Genomic DNA, 21,573 nt, shown 5'->3' on the forward strand with positions numbered 1-21,573 from the left:
AATTGTTATTATCATTGGTGGTAGCAGTAGTCTTAGGTAGTAGCCTAGTAGTAGTAGTAGCTTAATGTAATGTAGATCCTGTTCTACACGGCAGGTGGCGACTTGCACTTAGAAGTTGGTGTTGCAGTGAGGAAGGGCAGCAGAGAAGAAGCAGCAGCAGCACCGGAGCGCAGCGTGCTGACATCACGGACTGACTTGGATCAGCAGCAGCGATGACGCTCAGTCAGTAACAGGAGTCAGAGCATCAGTGCAGCAGCAGCAGCAGCATCATCATCAGCCTGGAGGAGCGGACACACAGGGACACTGGTGATCTGAGCCGCCGCCGCCGCCGCTGCATCGTCTCTTCATCTCCCGGTTCTTATCCTTACCTGGGTCCTCTCCTCCCTGAGCAGCAGGGGATGGGGGGGATGAGGGAATGATCAGCACCGACTACCTTCCGCCGTCGCCTCCTCCTCCTCCTCCTCTTTCTCCTCCTCCTCCTTCTCTTCCTCCTGCTCCTCCTCTGGTTGATCTCCGTGGCCCTTGACAGTCGTCGGTGAGCTGCGTCCAGGATGCGGGCCCCGCTGCTCCGCCAGGCTGCGGTGTTTGCGGCCCTGTTGGCGCTGGGGATGTGTCTGACAGGTAAGAAGACCCGGTGGCTGCTGCTGCTGCCACCTGCTCGGCTGCTTGTAGAGCACCGGGCCTCCAGCATCAGGCTGTAAAATCCTCTCCTCTCACCTCTGACAACAAATGATGACCATGTCACTGTAGTGGTGCAGTAGTAGCCTACTTGATTGTTTACACAACCTAGTAGTGATTTGCAATTGATTGTGTAACATTTTAGTTATTTTCTTTTCATCTTTTCATTTTCTTTTCTTTTTCTTAGCAATTAAAGGACAATGTAGGCTAATGCATGTTTAATAATTAGGAAATAGTTCACATCATTGATCTTTTTAAATATTATTATGATGATTCCATGTGCCTGTTACTTTTTCTTCTTGTTTTAGATATGATAGGCCTATCCTAAAAACAGATCTGAAAGTATCAGTCTGACTGACTGATACTTTCAGGTCTATTTTGATTGATTATGTCAAGAAAGAAGAAAACTGACAACAATTTTGATAATGACCCATTGAGCATTTTCACTTTGGTGTGATGTGTTATACACAATTCCTCATAAGGGTGTCTTTCACTTGACACATGGATCTGGAAATTATCAGAAAATGCTGAATGTTATGGTCACTACAGTGATTTCTGAATAGCTTTATATAGTATGTGAAGTAGTGGTGAAGTTTGTGTGCAAGATCAGTCACGACCACAAACACACATGAAGGCTTCAGTGTCTCTAGGCATCTCCAGCCAGTGATGGGTGTTGCTTTGTGCGGCTGTGAGACCGTGCAGCAGAAATCACATTAGACAGTGAGGTGGGAGAAGGGTGATTCAGTGGCAGAGAAATAGATTGGAACAGGATGTTTTCAGGGTGTGTGAGTGGGTATGACGGTGGTATCATGGCAGAGGTGTCGCCATGGGGCCTGGTTGTCCTCAAAAACACATTCCTGCTGTCAGAGCGTAAGAGGTCTCCAGAACTGACCGAAGATGACGACCATTTAACCTCTCAGGGCTCACTGTGACATCCACACAATCCCCTTTTGCATTTTGAGTCATAAGGTAAATGGCAGAGATTGACAGAAAAACAGAGTAGTTGTGCGCTCATCCAGTCCTATTTTAGGCCAGGTGCCGGATAGTCATAGGATCAGAGAAAAAGGAAAAAGAGAACATCTGCACACTGGATTAAGGCTCCCAAATGTTTTTGGGTAAATCGACCAAAGTGGTCTTCCAAGATAATCCAATGGCAGAGATTGAACATCATCAAACTGAGACACAAACACGCCTTTACACCACTACTGTATGTGACACCGCTGTGAAGCTCTTCACAGAACTTAGATGGCCGCATTATTTAATGCAGTGTGACGCGGTCTGGCTCTGATCTGAGAGCCACGACTCACAGCCCGACACACGCACACCTTTTGGAGTGTGATGGTGATCCATCTCCTTGACAGCTGATGATCTGCTGTGCTCCGTCTTTTTGCTCAGTGCAGCACTGCTCTTTACATGATAGATAACATTCACCTTGCAGTGCATCTTTGTGGTTTTTCCTTTAATATATATACTGTATATGTGTGTGTGTGTGTGTGTGTGTGTGTCAGGGTTGTCCGGTAATTATCAGTTTAACTGTTACTGTGCTTATTTTGAGGTTAATGATCTAGTTGTATAAGCAGTGGCCTGACTGTAAACACTGGAGTTGCAGTATTTGGCGCTGGTCCTCTGGTCTTTAATAACAATTAGGGCTGTTTTTTTTATGATGACTCAATGAATTTATAAATTAGAGTTCTTCACCTGTTCTTGCATCAGCAGGATGTTGTGTGTGTGTGCAGCGTCATGGGATTTTATTGTTTAACTACATTTATTTCAGCAGCTGCAGTAACCCGTTGCTTCATCATGCTATAGAAATCAAACATACTGTTATGTTTGCATTCTATTCAATTGATGTGAAAGCAGCTCCATAGGGTTCAGGTCTGAAGACTGAGCTGGTCTCTGTCTTCATTAGCTACTTCTGACAACAACTTACAGTCCTACTTCCTGCTCGACAGTATTGTCCTAATGATGCTTCAGAGGCTGTAGTAACAGTAGGGCCTATACATCACATAAAACACAACATATTAACATAATATAGCCTACATAACTCAGTTTTCATTGCACTGATTCCCCAGTCTCTCAGTGCAGCAGCCAGTTGCTTCTTTGTTTTGGTATTTGAGGACAGACTCATTGGAATCCCGCTGATGCTGTCTCGACCCGTTTTGCTCTGATGATAATCTGAGCAGATGAGATTTGTGTTTGTCCTCTGTGTTTGCAGTTGGCCTGATTTTTATATGCCCAATCTGTGAATAGTTGATTTAGAAAGCCTCATCCCTCAGGCTCTTACTCTCTAATGTGTTTTCACAATTTGAACTTTGTGCTGCAGTGTTCATCAACATGACTGCCACAGTGAGCACAGTGAGCTGCCACGTCTTCTTCTTTCTTGGATTTTATGATTTACACAGACCTCACAGACTATCAGCAAACAGTCAGAGGCACCACCTAGTGGCACAACAGATACTTCAGTCATACATTTTCTGACTGTTCTGTGTTGTTGGTTAATAATTAATTAAATTATCAATTGGAAATTAATGGACATTTATCAATTAATCACTGACAGTTTCATTCCTTTCTGTGTCAGTTTAACATCTTCGTGGTCCAGGGCTGAATCCTTGTCACTTCAGAGTCCCTGTCATGGCCAGCTGGCCAATGTTGTTTCAAGTGAAATAAAAAGGGCTCCTTAGTTTTCTCCTTAGAACATTTCTGTTATGATAAATTAACTTCAGTGTATTATCTCAAAGCCCCTTGAAATATCACATCATTTTCATCCAACTGTAACAATAAGGTCAATAACTGTCATCCTTGTGCTGATACGACCAGTATTAGCAGCTAAGCTCTGGGCTGAAATGAAGGTAGCAATTCTGGGTTCAGTGTCTTGCCCAGGGACTCGGTGACACATGTGTGAATTACACAAGCTAGAGGGAGCTGGTTATCGTCTCCTTCTCCTGAGCTGCAGCTCAGTAATTGTCAATTTAAAGATGCTTCAGCGAGGTTTCTATTTCTGCATCTGCTTTTTACTCTGAGCCATCTATTTTAAGACTTCTTCCTGTGAACCCCCGTTTGAAGCTGTGGATGGATGGAGCTGCTGCTTTCTGCATGGTGTGAATCAGGAAAAGAAAACTGTGTTAATTAAAATTCTTTACAATGTTTGCTTCTTGACTCATCCTGACCTAGTGGAGTTCTACAGGTAAAAGTCAAGCTGCTTTCTTTCAGTTGTGCTTCTTTTACCTGGTGGTTTACCAAATAAAACCTGCAGTATGTTTTTGCACGATTGTGATTTTATCCTTCAGTTGGCTCACAATTTATTTATTTATTTGTTTATTTCGGGCATGTCAATTAAATCATCATCATCATCACACTTCATATTAGTTCAAATAATGCAATACACATGGCCGAAAGGGAAAGCGGGAGAAGCTAAAGCTTATCTAGTCCCGCCCCCCATGGTTCTGCAGTGGGATGCAAATTTAGGAAAAACCATGATCTGTCCCACAAATTGTTCTCAAGCTGAGTGGAACATGTGGTCACATCGAAAAATTAAAAGCACTTTCCTTTGGCACTACATTTTTTGAACCACTTACCCCCCATATTCATACACACAAGCAAACCTGCTGAGCGCAGTGTGAGTGAATGTGAGAGTATTCAGAAGTATGAGATTCTACTGTCCAAAGTTGACAATATGGCTGTGGGCTTCTTCTTAGGAAGGTTTATACTGAAGAGAAATGAGCTCAAGTATCTGTGCATCATCAATGATAAATAGCATGAGCACGATTGATCTGTCATTTCAGCATGCTGATTTCATGCACTGGTGGACTGCACATCGGGAGCACTGGGACATTTCCCTGCCTCGAACAGTCAACCTCACCAGTGCAAATATAGCAAGCAAGAATGAGATGGACCAATCAAACCCACTTATCTGGCAACCAACATAATCATGCCTGTAGGCGACGCACAGTAATTAAAGATAATACAGCTCTGCTGTCTTAAATCTGTATCCGTGTGCTTACGTGCAAGGTCACATTGTTTCCCTCAGGTCTGAAATAATAATAATCTAGTAGCAGTAACGTGCTGCTAATGAATGAATAAAGTATGAAGGATCTCAGAAATTATGTTATTGTCACCAAATATATGTGCAGGAAACACTGGGTCAGAAATAAGGAAAAGCTGAGCAGAAAGGGAGAGGAGATAGAAAGCCCATAGATGCAGCTAAATGCTGTTAAAATAAGCTGCTGTTGTAATGTTCACTGGGAGGGCCGGTCAATCAAAAACTGGGCCATGCCAGCACTGGGTCAACAGGCTGCAGTTACGCCACTAACACAGTCTGTGCAACACCGTGATGAGATCAATAGCGCCAGTTGTAATGACTGGTGTTTTAGTCAAATGCAAGAAATATCAGTGACAGCAATATAGTTTGTGTGATAGATTCGCTCTGATTTTGGTATATTGTAGCCTGCAGAGTTAGGTGTCCGGTGATGGAGTCAAGTTCACAGTCTAATTATCCACCATTGATTTCATGTGATCCTGGACATGGTCATGTATGAGTTCAGAAGAAAAAAAGGTTGAAGTCTGTATCAGCTCCTCATGTGTTTATTGTACAGTAGATCAACGTTTCGATCACATGGATCTTCGTCAGACGAAAATCCATTTTCAATCCAATTTCTGCAACTCCAAAACCCTAAAAGCTCTGAAGGACATGTAGCTCAGTACGTCAGTGCTGCTACTACAATTTAAGCTGTTGAATAAAATTAAAATCCTAAATTCCAAAATTTGCAGTACTGCTGTGAGTTTATTGGTTTTCCAAGAGAGTCCACTGACCCTGTTTGACAGCCGGAGGGACAGTGGTGGCCCCGAGTAGTTTACAGTTGTCAATAGTTCACAGTTCTCTTCTGCAAGTACAGTTCATTTGAGATGACGTCAAAGTGAAAAGAAAGAAAGAAAGAACATGTTTCACCTTCTTTGACCAAACAAAGTGCTAGAAGTTGCTAGGAAACAGTGACTTTATTTGACACTGATAATCTCACTGGTGTTCGGAGAGTCGATGACCATGAGTGACTGAAGCATAAAGGTCTGATAATACATGTTCTTATGTGCAGAGATAAAGCTTCTCTGCAGACACTTCTATTTGAATATGGAGGTATTCAAAGCAGTGCAGCTGGCAGACAGTTTTCACAGTGTGTGTAGCAGGTGCGCATAGACTTTGTCTACTGATGTCTGCACAGTTATATACCGCAGGTTGTATGTGCTGTACATAAGAATACAAACCTCTTACCTGAACCGAGACTAAAAAATGAAGTTCTTCTACTGATGACTAGAGTCTGGTTTAATGGCTTAATGGCTTACATTTATATTGCGCTTTTCCCAACACCCAAAGCGCTTTACAGAAACCATTATTCATTCATACCACATTCACATTTAGTTTCTACTGCTGATTTCCTCCCTCGAGAAAACAGTGTAGTGAGTGAATCTCTACATAACTCACCTTTTTTACATTTCATTAAGGCTTAAAGTTATATGTAATTGAAGGTTTGGCCTCACTCCACCTGTGCCCCTCCTCTATGCTCATTTCTAGATTAACTGTTTGGGTCGGAGTCCAACGCTGCCAAGATGCTGACAGCAGGGCAACTCACTCTGAGCGTCTAACCTGCTGTTCAAAAACCTGTGGGTTACGTCAGGGAGGCTACATTCATCTTTATTGACAATGTTGGTTTGTCAGCAGATTGTGCCAAAAGTGCTGAATTTACAATTCTCAGGAAATAATATGGTACAGATCATGATGTAAAAATGTGTTTGATCCCACTGATGATCTGAATGTCTCAAATGTGTGTAGGATTGTTTGGCCTTGTGTCATTTTAGTTGAATATTGTGTTACGAGAGTCAACACACATACCTAAACTGATGTGTTTTTCATGGTGGTGATATTTGCATGTGCTACTTGCCCATATTTCACTGTCTTTAATGTTGAGTTCAACTTGGTGCTTACAGTGTCCTCACTGAGGTGGGGAAGGGGTTTGGTCCATGGGTCTTTAGACATCTGTGAGCTTCAGCTGTTTTCCTGTGCTTAGCTCTGAAATGAATGAGCACAGCTAGTTCATTTCAAACACACAGAAACGGGGCCTCAGTGCACCCTGCTCTCCATCAGCAAGTTGTAAAGCTTTTGCATAGATTAGCACCGCTGTTGTAGTCTGCAAGATTAGGCCACTGGGAGTGTGTATGGGCCGTACAGTTTGATAGCTGCTTTGGCCATGGCATTAATTATAACGCAGCCAGGACCTTTATACACACACACGCACACACACCACAGAATAGTAAGTCATAAAAAGTGTTAAAAGTAAGCCTCTAATTTTATAGAAATGAACGCTTCACCTGCTCTCAGCTGTTATCACTGATGGTCTAATCATTTCTTTCCTTGTGCATTTGTCATCCTTTCTCTGCTCATTACACCAGCCTGAGACAAACCCTCCATCCTTGACTTGTGCACTCGCGCTGTGACTCACCCCTTATGATGTCACACCTCCTCAGTTGCCATGGACGTTCTCATGGCAACCAGTGTCTGGGTTCCAGCATAGCAGAGACAAGAGCGATTCTGACAAGGAGGCTGAAGGGGTTAATATTGATAGTTGGCTCTAATTATTTTCCACTTCTCGAGGCGAAGAGTCCAGTTTTATTCTGCTCTTCACACCGGTGCTGTGTGTTCACATGTTTTCTGTTATCCTCACAGGTAAATGGATGCAGTGTTACAGGAAAACAACAGGCGCAACAGATACTCCCTGTGGGGAGGTAGCTATCTGCAGCAATGCTCTAACTGCTCAATGGGGCTGTTGTGGAGAAAACTGGATGAAAAATCCAATGAATCCTCTTCACCCTTTAAACTGATGTCTTCTTCTCTCATGTGCAATAAAGCGATGTAAAGAGGATGACAAGATTATAATCTAAAACACAATCACACTAAAGGCCGTGATGTTGTCCTAAATATAATTTTCCAAGCTGGCATTTTCCCTGAAATGCCTTGTGATTATATCATCTCTGACCTTCACATACACATGCAGTCAGGACAGTTTAAAGCAATCTCCTGTGACTTCTGTGTGACTCAGGGAGCAGATTTCCAGCGTTGATTTTGTATTTTCTTATACACGACACGAGCGGAAAAGAGTTGCTTTGAATTTCCGGCTATTCCCGTTAAGATGCAGCTACATCTGCAGCCTTAATTAACAGTTAACAGTAAAAGCTGAAAGTTAAAACTGGATCCATTAAACAAAAAAAATCAAAAAAACATTGTTGTATAGTTGATCTATACATTACATATACTTTTGGAAAATTCATGTTGATGCGTCAGTTTACTTTTGAAAAACTTAATACCACTCATGTTTGTATATGATAATTATAAAGCCAGCAGCCTGTTAGCTTAGTTTAGCTTAGCACAAACACTGGAATCATGGAAAAATGGGTAACACTTGCAAGTTAGGTAAATATTTGCATATCTTATCTGTTTAATTGATACAAAAGTGTGACACTTTTTTCGATTTCCTTTGGACTTCAAACGTCAAACAAAGCTGTTTGTGCTAAAATAAGCTGCCATAGTTCTGGTGGTATTGGTCTTTTCTTCTAATGCTCTGTGAAAAAGATTTTTCTGAAATTGTCTCTCTTGTTGGTTTTAATGATTGTTGCACTGAAAATGTTATTCCTCAGAGCGTCGTTTATAGTTTTCCTTTGTTATATCTTCATCAGCAGGATCCCATCTGTGCCCCCGGAGTTTAGACTGTGCCCGAGAAAGACGACACTTCTGCCAGCCTGGCAGCTCACGCTGCGGCCCCTGCCTGCGCCCTTTCGTGGAAAACTCCCATGGCCGATGCGTGGTCAAGAGGAGACATTCCTCTCATTCTGCTCACATCATTAAAGGTAGGTGCTCTGCGCTCACTCTGGCCTTGTACACTGTACCAACTCAGTCAGTTAGTCATTTGGCAATATTTGTAATTATAGGAACATTATCAATCAATTGATTTAATTACTACAGAGGCTACAAAAACGGCCTCTGTGAGTTGTTCAGTTGTTCATTTAAGGGATTGGCTCTAGCAGTGTGTGACAGGATATGACTTTTATTGGACTTCATATTACCCAGTCTTCCCTGAATGTCACATGATGATAGTCTCACACTGAGCACACCTGCATGCACATGTGAAGTCAGAACACCACCTGGAGAGACGATCATTTGATTTACATGACATTTCCATTGTGTGGCCTGATACACAGCTACACGTTGTGTGGTCTCTGGCTCCATCTGTCCTGCTTTCACACAGTCTGTACAGGAACTAAGCTATGAGCACGGTGTCTGGCAGTCGCTATAATGCACGACTGCGTTAACCAGCCTGCTGTGACCACCCACGAGATGTGCAGGAGTGCAAAGTCTCACATGCAGTTTTAATTTATTCTAGCTTCTTCTCTTCTTCTCTCTTCTCTTCTCCTTTTCATTTTTTTCTCTGCACAACACAGAGGTCGCAGCAGCAGAGAGGCTTCTTTACCTTCTCATCCTGTTTTTCCTCCCTGTTGCTGCAGTGATGCTTTTCATTCATCACCTTGAGACCCACCAGCCACCTTCACATCCATATATCTGTCTGTCCTGGTGTGTTTTTCATTTCACTGTCCTCCCTGTCCTTGCTGCCCATCCACCGACACACACACAAACACAGGTTCACACACTCATAGTATACTATATATAAAAATAGACGAATGAAAACTATTTGGCACATTTGCCACCCCAGCCTTGCACTCACAAACACACACTTGTATTCTTCCTCCCATGCAACAGACCTAAGGCAGTGTGATGATCGTGCAGCACAGGGTCACAGGAAGTGAATGAGCCTGAGATCCGTCATTACAGTAAAACGATAACAAGAAGACCGCCGTTTTGTTTTGTTTTTCTGTTTTTTGTCACGTGAGGCAATGTTGTCATTTTCTATTGAAAGAAATTCTCAACAGCATTAGCTGATGATGGGAAGAATAGTGTAATATCATTATACAAGGAAATATGTCTGATTTGGAACGGTTGTTCCCATCCATAATATTAGGATTTATGGCATCCTGGAGGAGGCAGAGAACACCTAGATACTGCAGATAGATAGATAGATAGATAGATAGATAGATAGATAGATAGATAGATAGATAGATAGATAGATAGATAGATAGATAGATAGATAGATAGATAGATAGATAGATAGATAGATAGATAGATAGATAGATAGATAGATAGATAGATAGATAGAGCATCCTGACAGCCCATGGGTCGAAGCTTGTTTTGGTCTTGATGATCCTGCACCTTCTACCAGAGGGCAGCAAAGTGAATATGTGGTGGTTCATGTGTGTCATGTCTTGTAGGTATATGTCTAATATCCTTGCTTATCCCTTGCATTTTATATTTGCAATGAATTCTGGTTATGTGTTCTCCCAGGTAAGACAAGCACACACCCTGAACTGGATGAGGAGATCGACTTCCTGGCTGCCATCATCAGTGAGCAGAGAACTGAAACCAGGCTACCAGGTAGTGGAGCAGCTAAATACTTTACCCCTGTTGTTGGTATTTTCTGCTACATCTCTGCTGATGTAATGCCTCTAAACTGTCCTTTCCGTATCTCAGCTCCACCCTCCGAGGATTTCCCCAGAGTCCGACCCATAACCAAGCAGCTCAGTGAGCTGGGCCACACTCACAGACCCTCAAATGCAGAGCATGCTACTGGCCAGATTGTCCCGTTCACCAGAGTGACTCCACCCACCACCACCACAAATCACACCCCCGCTCTGCTCAGCAGTCCCGTCATCCTCCCCTACCCCACCAATGACCGCGTCTTCATCAGTAAGTCTCTTGTCCTTTAACCTCAACCTGATTTGCTGAGTAACTAGTCCTCTTTGATCAGGAGGATTTGATTTGATGATAAATATTTATTAAAACAGACAATAAAAACAATGCATAATACAGCGTTCCAGCCAGTGCCTGAATGACAACGATGTTCAGAAAGTTTCCTTTATGATGTCATGGTCTGGTGACTGAAAATAACAGTTGAAGAGATTCTAATGTTCAGTTCATTTCACATCTTTATTGTCCAATGTCGGGACATTTTTGCCACACTCTGGCAAACAAACAATAAGACATGGAAATGTACTACACAGGGAATGTAGAATACAATAAAGATTCATGTAATAAAAGCAAAGAAGCACTGCAACAAATAAGATTACAGATAAGATGACAATCCCGTGTTGCAGCAGATGGTCACACACAGCAGATTGTAAAGGAGGTGAGATCAATTTGTATTCATTAAAATATTGTGACTTGATGGATTTATGCATAAATTTCACTACTGCCATAATTTAGCAGTTTGATATTGCTAATGTAAGATTGGGCAGTATTTACATTCCCATTGTAGCTGACAGAAGGCTGCTGCTTCAGGACCCTATATAAATAATAATAACATAATAGAGGGCTTAAAATGACATAATTAGTTTGCACTCTTAATATTTATAAGAGCTCTCATACTGAAACTGATTTGTTTGGCAAATACAAAACAAGCTCTGCCAAACGAAAGTTACTGTATGTTTGATTATTCCTATTTTTGTGCATTATCTTATATTATATTAAGAGGGTAAACCAGTATAACCACATACACAAAGCGCCCTCAGGTTGCTAGTGCTGGAATCGCAGATGGCGCTAAATGCAGCCTCAATAAAGAAAGGTGTTGGAGAGTATAAAGATGAACAACAATCATAAAGTAGCTATCTGCAGCAGAAAAAGCAGTCACATTGCAAGGGGGGAAGTTTTCCTGTGATGTCAAAATCTTAAAAAGAAACTCGAAATTATTGAGTCCAGTAAAAGACCTCTTTTGTCAGGACAAATGTCAGCACTGCACGCTGGGAAATCTCGAGACTGGCCTCAAGGTTTCAGAATAGAGCTTGTATGTTACTGTCATTTAGTTCTGCCACACTCCATTACTGTCATCACTGTTTTCACTGTTGGTGATGACCAGAGCACACAAACACTGACACTCTGCTTCAGACACGTCTCCAGAGCAGTCAGGCATCATGTCCTCCTCTGATACCTACAGATATGCACAGCGCTCTCTGCCCCTAACTGTCTGTATGTATTTCTTTTCAGCCATGAGCACCATCTTCATCGCGGCAGGTTCATTGGCTTTGATAATAGCCGGGGCCTGTTGGGTCAGGTAAGATGATTATTCCTCTTTCTTGGAAAAAAACAAATATTAGTAAGTCATGTAAGTAGCACTCACAGAAGCTTTGAACACTGGTTGCTAGTCCTGCTTTGGATAAGGTATTAAGTCCAGGGAGTCAGTGAAATTATGGAGGTGATGTGGAGGAAACAAAAGAAGAAGGTAATTCCTTCCTGGTGGAAATCTTTGATATTAGAGAAGGTCTTGTCACGCTAAATAGGAAAAGTGGGTCAATTATTTTTTAATAGCTGTTAAGTCTAAAGTGTTTTCAGTTGTGTTCACATCTTAATTGGTCTAATTTTCTGTTTTGCTCCCAAAGAAAAGTAGTGCCATTAAGTTTTGACAATGTAGCAGGGGGATTTTATTGTGCAAAGTTGTGTGACATGCCAGTCCGTTGCAAATTCATTTTTTCCCGACAGATTGCAGAAAGGTGTGCGTCTCACTCGGAAGGTGGACTTTGCTGCTTATGGACTGATTGGAGCCCAGAACTTTGACACTACGGTGAGCAGAACATTTTAGATCTGTCCTAGATTACAGTAAGATGTGTATAATATAATGTCATGCCCCACTAAAAACTATATTGTAATGTATTGAAAATGTTAGTTGTGACTATTATTTGTTGATCTTATAACGTTGAAATACGTTATTATTTATTATTAGTAATGCTGCAGCCTAAAGCATGGCCATGTGTAATATGACATATCTTTATAACAGAAGAGAATAGAACTGTTGTCGTGTATGTTTAAACCTTTGTGCTTAATAACTCTTTGAGCTTAATGACACAAGAAATAATAAGATGTCATTATATCATCTTAAACATCTTACATATCTAATATACCTTAAATGAATGCTTTTAAATGGAAGATCATTCACCAAATGTCTTGCTGGGCACCACATAAATGACCAGAAGGACCAGAGGGACCTGCCCTTTCAGCAGTTTTACAACATGAACACGTGCGGTACAGACACATGGTAGAAAGTAAAGGCCACCTGAACGGTGTGACTGTGATGTGGATGAGTACCGCTGACATCCTCATGACCCTTCTGCCCTGCACTTTGTTCTAGCCCGGGGACAAGAAACTGGCCCACAGCGCTCAGATGTACCACTACCAGCACCAGAAGCAGCAGATGCTCTCCTTGGAGAAGTGAGTCTTCCTCCACACACGCACACACGCACACGCACACACACACTTCTTTCCTTGGCGTGTATGATTCGCCTAATAGCTGTATCCCCCTCCAGGGCCTAAACTCTGAAACCCCTAACAGATTAATTCAATCAGCCGGTCAGTATCTGAGTGAGAGCATATAAAGAGGGATGAGAAAGCACTTTGTTTGTTTTATACAGCTGTAGGTTCAGGACTTGTGATTCTTTATTTCCCTTCATTCACTCCCTGTTTGTAAAGAAATGATAATGTTGATCTGATGTGATGAAAGCAGATCTTTAATTAATTATCATATCATCATTAGACAGACAACTACGCACAGTTGTGAATCACCGGTGAGCTCTGTGTTTATAACATAATGTCTTTTTTCTTTAGTGTCGGTAACTATTCTTCTACATATTACTTCTACTATTTCATAGGCAATGTTCACCAGTTTTTTTTAACACTAATGGCATCCCTTGGTAACTATGGTAATTCCAGATTTCCTGCAGAAATGTTGACTCACAGAATCGTGAATGGCTCAAAATGTCTGCTACAGAGCTCTTATGCCCTCTGTCTGTCTGTCCGTGTGTGTGTGTGTGTGTGTGTGTGTGTGTGTGTGTGTGTGTGTGTGTGTGCGCCATGTGATGCAGACACAGGGATGAGCACAAAGTTCCTGACTCAGGAGCATCCACAGACGAGGAGAATGAGGACGGAGACTTCACCGTGTACGAGTGTCCTGGTTTGGCACCTGTGAGTAAATCATCTTTGCTTTCATTACAGCTGACTGCGTCTGTATAATCATCCACATTGCTAAATCTGCTAAATCTGTTGTCAGTGGAGACCTTGGATCAGCAACCCATGGTTGATACAGGCGGCTGGAACAGAGCTGCCTGCAGGCCAGGAGAGGGGACCTGGTTTAATGAAGGAGTAATGAGCAATACAGATTTGAGTATCCGACAGCGCTGGGTATTTTTTTAAGTCGTGGTAACACAATCAGACGCAGCTGGAGGGACTGAAGTACAATTACTTCCACTCACATGGACACACACACAAAGTCTTTTTTTTTCTCAGGGAAGTTCAAACTGAGTGAAATGAGCTGAAGCAGCACTATGATCACATTACCAACCGTTTTCGAAATCTAGATATGAGTCATCATGAATAACTAGCCGATAATATTTGTTATGATGACAATGGTATTGTTACTCAAAAAGACAACCTAAGAATCACTAAATTAAGCATTGTATAAATCACCTCAATTAACTCTTACAATTAATATTCACCATGTTTAATAAAAGCCCACAGGTCAGGAAACTATATGTAATATAATTCGCTCTGATCCCTACTATGTGTCTTTTTTTATTCAATGGTTATTTCATGGTCTCAACTTTCTCTACATGCAGAAACAGAGGGTGTTTGAAAATAAGGAACATCATTTCTTGTTCTGTTAGAAAGTGTAGCTGATGCAGCTCCTCTCTCTCTCTTTCTGTCTTTATTTCTCTCTGTCCATCTGTAGACGGGGGAAATGGAAGTGAAAAACCCACTGTTTGACGACTCCACCCTCTACCTTCAGAGGTTCCACAAGTAAACTCGGACATTCAACTCGTCGTGTGTACAAATAGTTTAATTTACTCCTCAGTCCAGTCGCTTTAATGGAGAGTGTGAGGTAAACGGAGGAGGAAGAGCGTGGCGTTCGTGGACAGTGAACAAACGTCACCGGGCTGGTTTCTTGTTTGAAGCAGGACTGAATCTGGGACCAATGTCTCCCATCCTACAGCCACAGTCTCTTATTATGTTATCTGAATTTCTCCTAGTTTTGTTTACAAGACTGTAATTAACCGTTATGGAAGAACTGAGAATGACTTCTGTCAGGTAGCACACACATATTCAATATGATATCCTTTGGTAATAGAGCAGAGTCTGATGCACAGACAGTTTTCAGATGCCACTAACCTAAGTATTTCTGTCAGTTTATTGATAGATGGATATATTTATTGATAGGTAACTACTTAATTTATCAGGTTTTCATTTGGGCTTTGGTTTGACTGAAGTATTTTTAAAAGGAAATGTAATTTTCATATTTCATGCAGCACCCTGATCTCACTGTTATGTAGCCTCTCAGTCTAGTTGCTCTATGCATGAATTGATGATGCTGCGTATGAAACACGAGAGCTAATTATGCATTTTACAGGTCTTACAAGTTTCTTGCCAACTTGAATGATTTCAAAGGAATTTGAAACGTCTTCATGTTTAACTCTGACACAGAGTGAGGCCATGCTGTTGCTGAAGTGGCTGGTCCCCATGGTTTTGTGATCTGTATTTAGCTGCTAATGTACTGTACAGGAGAGAGATCTGACCTCTCACTGTGTGTCCGTTCACATATTCAACTAGACTCTCGATTGCTGTGTCAAATATTGCGCTGTTTGCTTTCATATCATTGACTGTGTTAGCAGGGTTCCTACACACATGTTGTGGTTTTCAAGTTTTTAAAGCATTATACCCATTATATGTGTTGTGCATAATACTTTTTAGCTGAAATGTCATAGTTTTGTAGATTAAAGGTGCAATATGTACATTTTTGCTGTCGCTACATAGCCAATATTTACATTGGCAGCTATCTAGTCCAGTAGAAATGTTGTGAGTTCAGCATCAACCTTCATTTCCTTTACTCACAACAGCTGTGCCCAGAGGTGAAGAGAAACACTTGCTTTTCTTTTCACTCATACTTGCTTCACACTCACACTCACCCCCGAATCACACTGTAGCCTCCAGTCCGCCCTCAGTTCACCATGAGAGGACGTGACTCATTTTTGCAGCATGATGTCTTTTTTTTCTTAAAATATTTTTTTTATCATTTTATTTTCTAAATGACAACTTTATTCTTCTAATTTTATGACTTTATTCTCGACAGTTAGACTTTTTTTCCCTCAATGTGGCCCTGGTACTCTGTTGTAGTATTCTGACCTCACAGGGAACTTAAATGTAGCACTTTTACGTGTAAAGCAGAGAGCGTCCACATACCTTCACACAGCTTCTAAACATTTATTAGTATACAGACAATGTTTCAATCCTGTCTTTTACGGATTTTGACGAACATGACAAAACTATTGATAAAATATTTACCTACACGACGATCTTACACGATAAGAGACTAATTGTAATCTGCAACCATTTTAAAACTGTCAACATAGCAAACACACAACGGAGCCAGAACAGCATAAATGGAAACACATACTAATAAATCTGCGATTCTTATGTAATTAGAATCAGCTGATTTAAAATTAAACTTGCTCGAAAAGAATCTAATTTACTTAAATTAGGCAGACATGACAAGTCTAGCCAGAATATTCAATTAGATGTTCCAATGTTATAGTTTTACAAGTGTGAAAATCATCACCAAAACTGAATTCAGGCCATAGTTGGTGCAATTCCATTTTTACAATGTTAAATTAACTTTCACAATGGTAATGCCAACTAGAAGTTTATGTTAAACTTAAACTGTGGTAATTATATGTTTCTTAAACATAACAACATCACATTTTTACATTTTCCCAGACATAATCACAACCTCAAATTGAAAAACGATTTTATTCAAACATTGGCTTCTCAGAACTTCTATACAGTAATTCAGTGTGCAGATATAATATGCACCAATCTAATGTTGTCTTCCCTCATACCAGGGTGGATTTTAACAATGGTAGATATGATACATGACAGATAAGATTAGATTGGTGCATCCCTGTAACATACTGTATTCTCTGCTTTTTTCTTTTACCGGACCAGCTCTCTTCACTTGGACTAAATAGTACTGCAAATGACTGGAAGTACGCAACTACCTTTCTGTATTTTGCATTGATCATACAGTAGATGATATTACACACTAAGGATGACCCTTAAAGTCCAGTGACAGAAGTCTGGCAGGGACCACAGCTGTAAATGTGTCCCGTCGCTGTTGTTTCTCAGGAAAGCCGCTGTCTGTGGCACCTCTCTTCAGCCCCACTCCCACAGCCTTTCAACTCTCCCCAAAATAAAGGAGCATATTCAACTGTACGTGACCTGCACACGTACTCAAGTGTCAGTATGAGAAACATGTATAGCAGATACAAGGAAGTATTAAGACAAGAAAGCTTTAACTGTGTTGTAAAGATGGTTTATTGTAACGCACTGAGCTTGTAGAACAACATGTATTGGTTGGATGTACTGTGTCAGGAATGACCAGAAAAGATACAATTGTCATGTTTTTTGCCTTTTCTAATAATACCTGGCTCTTCTTCCCCTTCACCAGTGCTGAGAGCTAAACAACCCAAGCTGCTTGTCTTGTCATTTTCTCTCTCTGATGATGACTAGGTCTCGTGAAGGAACTCTAGAACAAGGCTGGCTCTCTTTGATAAAGACTGTTTTCAGACTACATATAACAAGTTCTATACACTAAGAAGGACTTCTTTACACTATGTTTAGCATGCATGTGGATATATCAGAGCTGAAATGGAAGAAATAAATATTTATATAATCTGAAGTCATATATGGTCTGTGGCATTGTTTGTTCAAATGAAATAACAACACACTCATAAGAGGAGAACATTCCTGAAGCGTTCATTCACCCCAAATCCTTGGATAAATCACGACACACAAAAGGGACTATTTCAGAGCCAGAGGCATATTGTTTTCAGTTTATTCATCTACCCCATTCTTGTGGACACCACTGCAGAACGTATTCAAGTATGGCACAAAGATAAGCTAAACTAAGATAAAATAAACTAAACTAAATGTAAACATTTTATATCCTCTAGAAATATGCGCTAGGTTTGCTTTTGATCCATTGCAAAGAAATGCAGTGGCGTGTGAAAGTATGGGGGAGACACAGAGACACAGAGACCAGGGGGAAAAAACAATTCGTTGAAACAGTTAAGATGTGGTTGGTGCCTACAGGAGCTGCCTAACACTGTGCCCCTTTCCTCTGCAGAGCTGTGAAACAGGAAGAGGAAGACCAGCTTGTGGTTTCCAAATCTAGATCATCAGTGCTTCAGTGCCAATTCTGCAAACAGCAGATGCACAAGCAGTTAAACAGGAAGGTACATGAGAATGAAACAAGGTGGTACAGTGATAGATGTCGGTAATGTGGGGTGTGGGTGACACCTAAACCTAAAACCAGCTAAACACCAGAATAAAAAAACCTGTCCTCTCTAAGAGTAAAATCTGCATGATGTTATTTCAAGTTCATTCAGGTCTATTTTATATATTAGTGTTAAATGTGTTTTGAGGTATTTTACGTTTTATAGTTCTTTTATAATAAGATTTTTTTTTTATTCCCTGTGCAGCTCATTGGTAGAATGTGCGTTATCTTTATTATTGAAGAGTATTCAATTTAATTATTAATATGATGATATTATTAACATAACATTTTCTTTTTTCTTTTTTTTTTTAAAAAAAAGGACTTTTCACACAGAGCAAGTCTAGACTGGTTCTTTACAATGTATTCCTTTGGTATACAGAAAACGTCAAAACTCTTTTTAGAGGTTATGTAAGTGGTTATAAAGTATGAAAAATGTTTTATTTTCTCACCGCTTTTGATCTAGTGACCACAGACATAGTAGGTTGTACACTAGTATGTCAACCCCTACTGGGTGGGTATGTGTGTAACTGTCAAGTAAGAAATGAGTGGCAGGATTTCCTTTTCTAGGATGTATTAAGCAGGACAACGTTCTGCGGGCAGCAGCTTGATGCCATGAAAATCCTGGTAAGTTTATTTTATTCAAACCCTCCTGCTTATCTGACAAATTTTTGCTGCAGACTGATGTCCTCATTGTTTATATATCTTTTTATCATAAAATGTTCTGTCTCTGAAATGATGTCGAGTTTGTTGTACCCAGTTATGTGGGTGTGCCACCGTTAGAGAGACGCTTTTGACAGTTATCAGAAGATGCTTCGTCATCAATACACACAAAGAGTTCCCACACTACTCATATCAAGTTATTTTAAGTATTTATTATTAATCATATTGATAGAAAATCTGTTCTCTGATTAAAAAAAAAAAAGACTGACCAGTCATCAGTTTATTTCATTGTCATTTGATTTTGATGGTAATTTGTGTGACAAAAAGTTTGATTTGTATTTTGTATTGATTGATTTGTACTTTTTTTTAAACCATGAAAATACGTTTTCTTTAGCAATTAGTGTGCAATACTGATGATGACACCTTAAAGAGAAGTAGAACTAATACTGACAACACAGAGAACACAGACAGCAGTGCATATTTCATTAAATCATCTGCTAGTTTACAGTTTGTTATTATCTGGTGCAATTTTCACACAAATTATTCAAAATAATTTACCACAGTAGAAAAAATATTAAACAATTTTATATATTTTTTTTTTGTTTACATCTCTACTATGTTCACTTGAAATTGAGCTCACTGAATTATATAAATGATAGTTGTCCGAGAAAACAATCTTTTTAATGTGTTAAAAAAGAACGAGATATGTGGAGTTGTTGTTCTTGTTAACACCCTCTGCAGTTCCTGCATTGTAACCCTGTGAAAGCATTGCATCGTATCTCTGATCTACCCTTCCTTCCTTTCAAGTTCCAAACCAGTGATCTGTGCCTTTTTTTCCAGTTGCCATGACGACATCTGAATTCCTCCTTTTCCTCACCCTCCTCAGCTTCCTCTCGTCTTTGTTTTATTACACTTTGTTGGACCAGAAACTTCATCTGCAGAAATATCATGCGGACGTTCCTCAAAGAAACATCAACGTCCTGCTGTGGCACTGGCCATTTGGCCGCTCCTACACACTCGATGGGAACAAGTGCCTGCAGATGTACAACATCAGCCACTGTTCGCTCTCTGATAACACCTCTGACCTCTCCAGTGCCGATGTGGTCGTCTTCCACCACCATGAGCTGAGTTACAGTCTATCAGCGCTGCCCTTGAACGTGGATCGTCCAGTCTCCCAGCACTGGGTGTGGATGTCCATGGAGCCTCCCATCAACAACGAAAACCTTATGCAACTCAATGGCCTCTTCAACTGGACAATGACCTATAGACGTGATGCAGATATACCCATCCCTTATGGAAAGACCATTAGAGGAGAGGATAACTCCAGCTTCCAGATTCCTGCTCCAAATCGCTCCTGCCTCATCAGCTGGGTTGTCAGCAAATACAATCCTGACCAGGCTCGGGCTCATGTTTACCAAAGTCTGAAGAAGTATATCCCCATAAACGTGTACGGCAGTTGGAACAAAAGACCTCTGACTGACAAGAATCTGCTGCCCACCATTGCAAAATGTGTCTTTTATCTGTCGTTTGAGAACTCTCAGACGAAGGACTACATCACAGAGAAGCTCTGGAGGAACGCTTTCCAAGCAGGAGCCATCCCAGTGGTTCTTGGCCCCAGCAGGGCCACATATGAGGCGCTGGCTCCTCCCGGTTCCTTTATCCATGTCGAGGACTTCAAGAGCATAGCACAACTTGCTGCCTATCTGAAGCATGTTGCTGCAGACAGGCAGGCCTATGAGCAGTACTTTGAATGGCGTCACACTCACAGAATCAAAACCTACACTGATTGGAGAGAAAGGTTGTGTCAGATCTGTGTCAAGTACCCAAGTTTACCCGCCAATAGAGTCTACCATGACCTGGAGAGCTGGGTCAACTGCTAAGACTGTCTTCTTCATGCTCTCACTGTTCTGTAACCAAATGCAAGCATAAAATACCACACGAGATATTCTTCGGTTGGTGGTTCACTGTATGAAAAAGCAGAAGTGGGAACTTCAATCATAAATAAACATGTGTCAAAACCACAGAAGCATGTTCCTCTTGTCACATTTTGAACAAAGAAACTTTCAAATTCAGTGAAATGTCTGTTTATTATAATATGATTTTTTTTAAATGAGTTTTTAACTAATTTTAGGTGTCTGAAAATACTTGGTTAACTTAATTAGCATTTTGGAAGCAACGGGAATATCAAATGCTGATTAAATGTACAGTACCTGATCATTCTTTCTAGGTCTCATGATGCCACAAAAAATCTGATTAACATTACCCCCAACCCTGGTCAATCTGTTTGGGGTTCAAAACCCTTATGGATATTTTTGCTGCATGAGATGGAGATGGAGTGTAGGTTTCAATGCAAAGAATCTACAAATTCCTTACAAATAAAACATCAAAAACATGTAACATGGACCAAAACAAATGGGCAAGCCGCCAATGCTACTGTAATAGGCCTACTGTTAAGTGTTTTTTTTACACATACAAACAGGGCAAGAAAATGTCGAGGAAGAATAACTGAACAGTACAATTTACATGACTGACTAAAATGTGAGACAAATAAAATAAACAGCAAAACTGAAGAGTGTTCACTAGGCTACTGTTGACTCAAGTAGCAGGCCCCTTGAATTCCTGTTGGGACTTTTGGGATTGTTTCCGACCTTGGAGATCCAATTTCAGGAGGCCAGATTAAACTCCAATTTGGAGTTTAGAAATTCCAGCTTCTGACCTACAACTGGAGCACACCCTTAATTACACTTCACATCAGAATTGCATTCCTAGCCTTGGG

General features: G+C 40.8%; 2 protein-coding genes across 3 annotated transcripts; both read left to right on the forward strand.

The window, feature by feature from the left end:
• Positions 1 to 221: 221 nt before the first annotated feature.
• npdc1b (neural proliferation, differentiation and control, 1b) lies at positions 222 to 16,149 on the forward strand. 2 transcript variants are annotated; one of them, XM_085786370.1, is made up of 9 exons: positions 222 to 621; positions 8,398 to 8,568; positions 10,115 to 10,204; positions 10,301 to 10,516; positions 11,810 to 11,876; positions 12,302 to 12,383; positions 12,948 to 13,027; positions 13,678 to 13,777; positions 14,541 to 16,149. In XM_085786370.1, exons 1-9 carry the CDS (start codon positions 552 to 554, stop codon positions 14,610 to 14,612), a joined length of 948 nt encoding a protein of 315 aa, XP_085642496.1. In that variant the 5' UTR covers positions 222 to 551; the 3' UTR covers positions 14,613 to 16,149. The 2 variants fall into 2 exon arrangements, with proteins under 2 accessions (XP_085642496.1, XP_085642497.1); XM_085786371.1 differs by having other exon boundaries at positions 8,401 to 8,568.
• A 3,493-nt stretch (positions 16,150 to 19,642) lies between these two features.
• On the forward strand, positions 19,643 to 20,810 carry LOC146981299 (alpha-(1,3)-fucosyltransferase 7). The gene has a single exon (XM_085788149.1). The coding sequence runs from the start codon at positions 19,643 to 19,645 to the stop codon at positions 20,675 to 20,677; it is 1,035 nt and encodes a 344-aa protein (XP_085644275.1). The 3' UTR covers positions 20,678 to 20,810.
• The last annotated feature ends 763 nt before the right edge of the window (positions 20,811 to 21,573 follow it).

Source organism: Trachurus japonicus, chromosome 9, assembly GCF_045865225.1.
Source record: "Trachurus japonicus isolate A0001 chromosome 9, Traja_1.0".
Taxonomy (NCBI): Eukaryota; Metazoa; Chordata; class Actinopteri; order Carangiformes; family Carangidae; genus Trachurus; species Trachurus japonicus.